Raw genomic sequence first — 9,412 nt, 5'->3', positions numbered from 1 at the left:
ACGCTGCAGGATTTCTCAAACATGCATGAATGAGTCAGAGCAAGGCTTTGGGCATGTTTTTTATGAGAGTATAACATTATAACATGATATGAAACTCAAAAAAGTTTATTTTACATGATATTGCCCTTTAACTGCGAGGAGACTGATGGACACACGTGATTAATATGTTTCTAGTGTTGCTTCTAGTTTTTAAATTCTGAACTATAATAACTGAAATCTGGACATGTGGGAGATGGATTTCTGAATTATGAGGGGATTTGAGAGAAAATAATAAATCTGAAAACTAGGGGTGCCCCGATCCGATATCAATATACAGTACTGTAGTCCGATATTATCCAAAAAAAATTATGTCGGATTATTTCGGCCTGCATCTAATGCATTCCGATACATGCTGTCCATTCCTGTAGTCCACACAGAACTTCTACCCAACAGAGCTTGGATTCAGCATAAATAACTTAAGTGACCTTGAACAGTTTACATTTCAAAAGTGTATTTCGTTTTTATTAGATTTATTTTGCTCAGGGTCTTGAATTTATTCTTTATTTTATTTTAGTGCATAATATTCTTATGTTTAAGTTATAAAAATATGTAACCCATTGGTTAATAATAAACGGGACCAGTTTTCTCATACCTACTGCTGTTTACTGTTTGACCTCATCAAGACTTTTTGAGATTCCACACTACAAAAATAAAAGTACGTAGGATTTGTTCTGATATCCTATCAGGTCCATATCGGTGTTGGCCAGTACTCAAGGAAGCAAAACTGGTATCATATTGGAAGTGAAAAAGTTGTATTGGGACAACATTACTAAAAGCAGTGCAAGGCAAATGAACAAAATATGGATTTAAACAGTTTGGTTTAAATAGTCAGCTAAATAATATGAGGTAAAATGTCCAAAAACATTATAAAACTTAATGTGTGATGTGTGAAAAATGTGTTTAAGATGTCAAAATGACAGTTCAACATTTAAAGTTACATTTCTGATGATCTGTTTAAACTTTGAATCATATTTCTAATGTGAAGTATTCCACTTGTTTCACCAAAAGCCCATTGTCTATAGGAAAATATTTTGCATTGTAGCACACTATTCCAATTCAAGTCATGTTTTCATGTATAATTTGGATGTTTATTCTTTAATCACATTTGTGAGGCATGAAAATGGACAAAAATCACAACAGAATAGTAAAAAAAGATGCTTCAGTGCTTGTGATTGTCTGAAAAAAAAAAGGTAGAATTATTTATTTTAAGAGAACAGAAAGGGAATAAATACAAATATTAACATTCTTCTGAAATCTGAACCGTCTTTGAAAAATTGAACTTGATGTTTTTAAACCTCTGCGGCACCACAGCTGTCTGAAAGCATGAAAACCAACCGGCCGCAGTGTGCTGCAGCTTAATGTAGGAACAAGTCCACGCTGCTCTCTTATTGATTCAAATCAGGGCCCAAGTCTGAACCTTTTTAGGTCTAATTACTGGGCGCTGAACAAATGCTGAAACATCAATGCGGCTCAATTAGACAAAGGAAATTAGCTCCTGCTGCCGCTGCTGTGCGGCCACGTTACGGCCCCCGTGAGCCGCGGCTTTATTTCAGAGCTGGGAAATGCCCAATTATAATGCTAGACTGCTGCTAGCTTGGAGCGATGCCTGGAAGTCGGAGCAAGTTAACGGAGCAATAACAGAGGCCCTTATTCCCTCTCTGCAGGAGGGGGGCATAGACAACAAGAAGCTTTGGCAGAGTTCAAGAGTCTCGAAGGGAGGAGGAGGAAACAAAACGATGAGAGGGAGAACTGTTTTTACTGATCTTTACCAGCCACCTGTCTGCGCTCTGCAGGCCAGTCCAGGCTGATCAACAGGATCTGCTGTCGCCTCCTGGTGGCATCCTCAAGTCTCAGCACGACTCGGCACAAACACAGACCTCTGGAGGGCTTCTCTGCCCACATGAGACGCTTGTTGATCGTCCTCCTGTTTACAGACCTTTCATCTCTCCATCTCCTCAGCTCAAACCCTGCTGCTCTCTCCGAGTGGAAGCCGAACACCACGGAGCTGCGTCAGAGCCAGAGGTTTGATCAGAGGGAAACTGCTGCGGGGTGGAGATCGTTACTGAAGCATGTTGATGGAGGGATGGGGAGGAAACAGAGGAAACCGTAGGCAGCTTGACCCTGGCTCATTAGCCATTCAGCCCACAGTGACGGCTGATGCTGGCTCTGAACCACCGCGCAGTGATGTCATAATTAAAAGAGATGAAAACAAAACCTTAAAGTCAGGGGAACCGTGGGGACATTTAGGTGATGTCTGGACTCAGGAGGGGCGTTCTTCATGAACTGAAAGGCTTCAAACGGACCAGAGAAGAGCCAACCCTTCACTCTGAGCATCAGAACACTTCACATTTTTTCACCAGCTCCCATAATGAGCACAAATATCCTGGAGATCAAAGAAACTCTTCAAAACAAACTGATAAAAAAATAACATTACTTCACAGAACATTGATCCAAATATACGTATAGAGCTATAAAATCTCCTGACTGACACTAAATGGTTTATTTAAAAAAAGAAAATAAGACTACAAGAGTCTTATACCAACCAGGAGGGAAATTTCCATCGTTATCCATCTGAGAACCATGGAAGACCCACAGCCCAGCCCCCCAACATGCACTGAGAGTCGTGACTTGAAGCACATTCTGTGCTCTTTAGTTTACCCTTTAAATCGTCGCCCTTAAAGTTTAAAGTGCCTGTGACATCTAAATTTTGTAATAAATATGAATGCATTTTTTAAAAGGTAACATTAACAACATATTGTAAAAAAAAGATTTCATGCAGTTGAGATGAACAGCTGTTGAGATATTTGCATGTGAAGAAACAGGAAGTGATGTCAAAGGGGAATGTCTGCATGTGAACAGAGCGTTGCTACAAAAGGCCGACAACACAGACTGTAGAGAAGATTCTTATTTTTATTTATATTATTTTATTTACTTTAATAAAGGGATGAGGAAGAGTCAGTTCAAAAAATATTGTTTTAACAAACAAAAACCAGAGTGTTTTATTTCTTGAAGAGTTCCCCTTTGATGTCACTTCCTGTTTCACTTCGTCTGAGCCAAGTTCAAAAGAAAATAGGCCAAGTATGGGACATAACGGGTAAACTCATGTGTATTATGTCAAGTTTTTTTAAACATAAAGATGTTTTCTTTGACATTTTATATTTCATGGATATGCAGGTCACAAGAACTTTACTGCTTTTAGTTTTTTATAGGGGCGGAGCCAGAAGAGTGGCAAATACCACCCCCAAGTGCCACTCCCCCAAATCATTAACAAGTGGATTTTGTATTTGCTTTTAGATTTTAAAGATTGTTCACTGATACTGTACTATTTACATTTTCAGCTGTGTAAGCTCAAAAATAGCTGAATTATAGCCTTTTATAAAATTAGCATTAGCAGTTAGCTTAATTTGGGATTACCATCAACCACTGACATGTGATCATTCTTAGCTACGTCTCAACAAATTGCATTTCAAAAACTCTTAAAATGCTTGAACTATAGCTGTGTAACTTTAGCTGTGGTGGCCATCTTAAAACTTTGATTAGTGTTTAGTTTTGTTAAAATTCGTTTTTGGCTACTTCTACGCTAATCTTCAGCTTTGTACGGTTTAACTCACAAACACGTGTCCGGCTCCAGCGAGTTCATCTTGGGGTACCAGCAGTAGTCGTAGATGGTGTCTCCTTCAGCCATCCTCAGAACTGGACTCTGGAACAGGAAGAACAGGAAGGTAAATAAAGTGTGAAATATACAAACTCAGATACAATTTATTGAGAACTGAGCCGTGTTTAGACTGAAAGAAAAAAAAAGTTGAATATTTTTCTATATTGAAGCAGGAGAATAAAAGCCACTCAGTTACATCTAATCTGGAAGTGAAATTAGAGTCAGGACGAGTGACTCTGATGGGCCGACCGTCGTTTCTGTTCCACGTTATTTAAAAAGGAACAGGGCTCTTCACTGTAAAGTGTATCAAGGCATGAAATGAGATTTCCAAGGACATCAGAGGAAGAATTGTAATAAATTTCCTTCGGTGCAGTTTGTAGACGACCCTAAAAGGTATTAAAGAGGAGACCGTCTGTGACCTGATGGGGTTTTATAGCTCATGGGCAACAAAACGACAAAAATAGTTCATCTGATGATGAACTGCATCAGAAAAACTTTAAATACTCGAGTAAATGATTTGCAATTAACAGCTGCTTGTATTTTACTTTTATATTTAAAAAATGGGCATCGTAGGGAGTTATATAAAGAAAAATCTAATTTGTGTGGAGTTTTCTTTCTTACAAATAAGGATGGAAACTAGAATCTAGTATTTAAACCAATAAATAAGAATAAAGATGAAATTTGTGTGAATATAATGCAGAGAGAAAAGAACATTGTAATGAAATATTACGTTATTTTCAGAACCAATAAAAATCAGTCCAAAGCTGCAGCATGTATCCCTGCTTCTACTGAAGGATTAAAGTTTAAAGATTTAGAAATAACAAAGTCTAAATTCTTAATAAAATGAGAAAAATGGCGTTTAAAGAGCTTCAGGTGATAAAACACGAGGAAACTCACCAACAATCCAGAGTTTTAATATAAAATATACTCCTACAATAATCAGCTAAAACATTTTAAATCATTTATTTAAATACAAATCCATGACTTACAGCAAAACTAACCTCGCTCAAAGAAAAACTAAAGAGTTTATAATTATTCTAACACAGCTTTAAAGAGCTAAAAACCACATAAAGGTTTTTACTCACAGTAAAAAAAACTAAAGATGACAGCAATGTTTGAGAAATTAGTTTTTTTTTCATACCTTTATTACAAAAGGCTGATCTTCACCGGATTTAACTCTTTTTAAATGTCAGTTTCCGGGAGTATGGGGTACCGGGCCATTTGATACGGGCTGTCAGGTCCTTGTACGACCGGTGTCAGAGTCTGGTCCGCATTGCCGACAGTAAGTCGGGCTCGTTTCCGGTGAGAGTTGGACTCCGCCAAGGCTGCCCTTTGTCACCGATTCTGTTCRTTACTTTCATGGACAGAATTTYTAGGCGCAGCCGAGGTGTTGAGGGGATCCGTTTTGGTGGYCTTAGGATCRCATCTCTGCTTTTTGCGGATGATGTGGTCCTGTTGGCTTCATCGGAACGAGATCTGCAGCTCTCGCTGGAGCGGTTCGCGGCCGGGATGAGGCTCAGTGCCTCCAAATCCGAGGCCATGGTCTTGAGCTGGAAAAGGGCAGAGTGCCTTCTCCGGGTCAGGGGGGTCGCCCTGTCTCAAGTGGAGGAGTTTAAGTATCTGGGGATCTTGTTCACGAATGGGGGAAGAACGGAGCGGGAGATCGACAGGCGGATTGGCGCAGCGTCTGCTGTAAAGCGGGCGCTGTACCGGTCCATCGTGGTGAAGAGAGAGCTGAGTCAGAAAGCGAAGCTCTCGATTTACCGGTCGATCTACGTTCCTACCCTCATCTATGGTCATGAGCTTTGGGTCATGACCGAAAGAACGAGGTCCCGGATACAAGCGGCCGAAATGGGTTTCCTCCGCAGGGTGTCTGGGCTCTCCCTTAGAGATAGGGTGAGAAGCTCGGTCATCCGGGAGGGACTCAGAGTAGAGCCGCTGCTCCTCCACGTCGAGAGGAGCCAGTTGAGGTGGCTCGGGCATCTGGTAAGGATGCCTCCTGGACGCCTCCCTGGTGAGGTATTCCGGGCACGTCCCACCGGGAGGAGGCCCCGAGGAAGACCCAGGACACGCTGGAGGGACTATGTCTCTCGGCTGGCCTGGAACGCCTTGGAGTTCCCCCGGAGGAGCTGGAAGAAGTGGCTGGGGAGAGGGAGGTCTGGGCCTCCCTTCTGAAGCTGCTGCCCCCGCGACCCGACCCCAGATAGGCCGAAGAAAATGGATGGATGGATGGATAAATGTCAGTTTCCACCAAGAGGAGGTTCTGATGAGCAGCTCACCATCTCAGGAAGGACGTCCCAGTTGTAGCTGTAGATCTCGGGGGCGAGGTTGAAGAGGCGGAGCACATTGTCGGCGCTGTTGGTCAGGATGCAGGAACCGTCCGGAGCCCTGAGTGGAGAACAGAAAACATACAGGAATACATTTGTAAGTATTTGATTCTGATTTATTTTAGCGTATCATCAAGGTCGGGCAAAAACCTTAAACTTCAGTTGATCACTTTTATTTTATTTTGCAAAAATCAACTTTTTTGCTGAACTTTCACATCGTTTGTGATTTTATTAATGGCTAACAAAAAAAAAAAAACAGATTCTGCACTTGTGGCAACACAATTTATACGATTAAAAAATAAAATAAAAGCTCAATCCTGAAAAGTTTTGAGCTTGATGCCACGTAGCATCGATGTGTTGTCACATAAACAGCTCATACTTAAAGTTGTATTTCTACAATTTTCCATTAAAAAACATGAAGTGAATGCAGGTTTGTACTGACAACAGGATCAGTTTAACTCATATTTTCTCACCTGATGTTGTGAAAATTAACTTAACTTTGTTTGGTTGGTAGAAAAACTTTGATGCGACAGATCACAAACAGGAAACTATCCTGTCTGATAAACTGAATAAACATCTCTGAATAAATGAAAGGATGACAGAAGTTCAAACATTTCACCACATGTGTTAACGGTGTTTTTAAGTCGTGTTCACAGTAAAAAGACTTTACCATTTGCAGCCCTTTAAGTAATTCTCTGGAACGCTGGAGAACTCGTTCCAGGAACCCGTCAGCATGGTGGGGTTCTGGGTGAAGTCCAGACCGAGGCTGGAAGCAGAACAGAGACGACAGCAAACTGAAAGAGTTGGGAGAGGAACAAATAATCCAGAAAAAAAAAAAATAGAAAAAAAAATTTGTACTTTCCACTGGAAATAAACCAGTTTCACAGCTGGTGAGGAAAATAAAAGCATCGAGTTGAACTAAAATAAGATAAATTTCAAACACTTGGCTTTTCAACTAAAATGTGAGCTTCCCAAAGGAACAGTTAGTTTATTTACAGAAAGACTAAACCTCTCCTTTTACTCCAAGTCATGAAATATTGAGGGAACTGTTTAACATTCCACTCACTGATAGGTTTGTTCTGTGGTTTTTCAGTCAGATGATAATTCTGCCGTTTAAGGATTATTAGAGTCAGATATTTAAGCAACTACTCTCCTTATTATTTTTACATTTAAAACCTTATTTTTCCACATTTAAATAACTGTAAATATCAAAATGTTTATTAGAATTAAAACTTTAGGTTGCTCGGTCATTTATAATTTAATAGGGGAAAAAATATAGATCCTGACTTACTCTGCAGGATCCTGCAGAGTAAGTCAGGATCTGTTTATTTTTTTATTTTTCCCCCCATGTCCGTAAATTGATAATAGTTCACTTCAGGAATGTAAAAATTTATTTTTCTGATTATTTCAGATCTTTATTGTGGCCTGATGGGGGCGCTGCAGCTGTGCAGATCATAAAAACAAACAAAAAAAAGTTAAATTCCACTCCGAAATAAAAATAATTTCACAAATTCTTTCAGTCAGCAGAGCTCATCAAACCATATAACTAAGATTTATTACTTTCCTCTGACTTTTTTGTGGATGAATTTCATGATTTGAACCCAACTCAGTGAAACATTCATGTATTTTTGTTGAACTCACTGCTGCCCTGCAGCAGGGCTCTCTGCTGATTCGTTCTGCTCCTCCTCCGGTGTCGCTTCTGCAGCGTCAGCTCCTTTATCTCCGTTCTGACGGCATTCTGACGCACCTTCATCAGTGACCTCTTCATCTTTTTGATCTTCCTCCTCCTCACACGGCAGAATTTCTCTTGATCCTTGCAACAGAACAAATTAATTTAGAATAAATGCTTTTTGTGGTTGCTAAACTTTATGCAGTCTTTCAAACGCACACAAATCTAAATAATACGGTACTTTGTGCAGGTGAGGTGGGGTTCTCCTCTGCTGGCGTTTCTTCGTGTGCTTTCTCTGGTTCCACATCCCGTCGTAGCTCCTCCTCGCTCATCTTGAAGCGTTTGGCAGTTGGTGAGACCCCCTCCTCTGAGGTCACCCCGATTTCCAGAGAATCAGATTCACAAAGTCCAAATGGGGCCGGATGAGGGGGCTCGCTGTCCGCTTCAGTGTCCTGCCCCACACCCGCTGCACCTCCACCATCACCTGCTTCAGCTGAGTCACACATGGCTTTGGCTAAACACCTGGTGTTTAGGTGTCCTGTGGCGGGGTGGGTGGGCTGTCAGACGTGGGTGAGGTAGGTGCTACTAGGATAGTGCTTCTTCCTGCAGTGTGGCTGGCAGAGTTTGTTGGGGTTCGAGGACATCACCTACCTGAACAGGAAGAAAAAAAAAAGTCAGATTAGACAATTTAATATAAATATGTTAAATTTTACATTGCACCAAAAATACATGTATTTTAATCTAAGCAGTGTTCCTTCCTCGTTTGACCACAGATGTTTTAAACAGTTTGTAAGATCACATTATGTGAGCATTGGCAACGTTAAAACTAGGGATGACACAAATTAAGCGAGACTTTTAGAGTTACGTCATTTTCAGCATTAATAATAAAGTGAAACGTGACTTAACCTGTGGTTCAAACTATCCAAACACACCGGTGGGTTGTCGTGACATTAAGATCTGCTTTAAACCGAGCCTCCGTGCTCATTTTCAAAGTTAACACAACAAATTGCTTCAATAAACCTTAAGCTTTTTACTTATAAGCATCCCTGTTGCCTTTACTAACTAATAATGATGAAGGGAAAGAGAAGACTTAATTTAGCTCGAACGATCGTTTTATTATGAATAAACGACCATTAGTAGCTGAGGTTAGCATTAGCCTGTGCTAACAGTTGGATGCTACCTACCTGCGTTCTGGTTCGTCCGGTGCTTCGCTGGATTTCTTTTATCCTGTCTTTATTCTTTATACTAGCAGAAAAAAGTAAAGGTAACCCATAAAACTGGTTAATGTCTCGGTGCGGCGAGGGAACTTTTTGTTTTAGCTCAAGCTCATTGCAAGAAGTTGTAAACACCGCAGGCGGCCATGTATCGCGAAGTATCGCGAGATTACAGTTCAGTAGTGATGGGCAGTTTGAAGCTGAAGCTTCGGCGCATGTATTGAAAAAAACAATACACTGTTTCAGAAGCACTGTGTCGGAGCTTGATTCGTTTGGTAAAAGTCATGTGATCAGTGACGTCCGAAGCTTCGAAAGTGGTGAAGTTACGTCACTGCTTTGGTACCTGATTCAAAGGTTCATGAGGAAATGATACATTGGCTGGATTTGTGTGTGGTGTGTTTTGATGGCAAATGCGCAAAATATTTAACAAACCAGTGAAGGACGTATTGTGAGATTTTGTGTGTGTGTGTGTGTGTGTGTGTGTGTGTGTGTGTGTGTGTGTGTGTGT

General features: G+C 40.7%; 1 protein-coding gene across 1 annotated transcript; it reads right to left on the bottom strand.

Annotated features, from left to right (window-relative positions):
• Positions 1–3,650: 3,650 nt before the first annotated feature.
• Positions 3,651–9,269, bottom strand: wrap53 (WD repeat containing, antisense to TP53; the record flags this gene model as incomplete). Its single annotated transcript, XM_014028414.1, is given in 6 exon segments — positions 3,651–3,739; positions 5,974–6,082; positions 6,692–6,787; positions 7,663–7,834; positions 7,932–8,341; positions 8,875–9,269. Coding segments are annotated over 5 exon segments (731 nt in total), but the record flags the coding sequence as incomplete, so codon positions are not given.
• Positions 9,270–9,412: the final 143 nt, after the last annotated feature.

The sequence above is a fragment of the Austrofundulus limnaeus genome, unplaced genomic scaffold, assembly GCF_001266775.1.
Source record: "Austrofundulus limnaeus strain Quisiro unplaced genomic scaffold, Austrofundulus_limnaeus-1.0 Scaffold758, whole genome shotgun sequence".
NCBI classification, from domain to species: Eukaryota; Metazoa; Chordata; class Actinopteri; order Cyprinodontiformes; family Rivulidae; genus Austrofundulus; species Austrofundulus limnaeus.
This window is presented reverse-complemented; position numbering and strand designations above follow the sequence as displayed.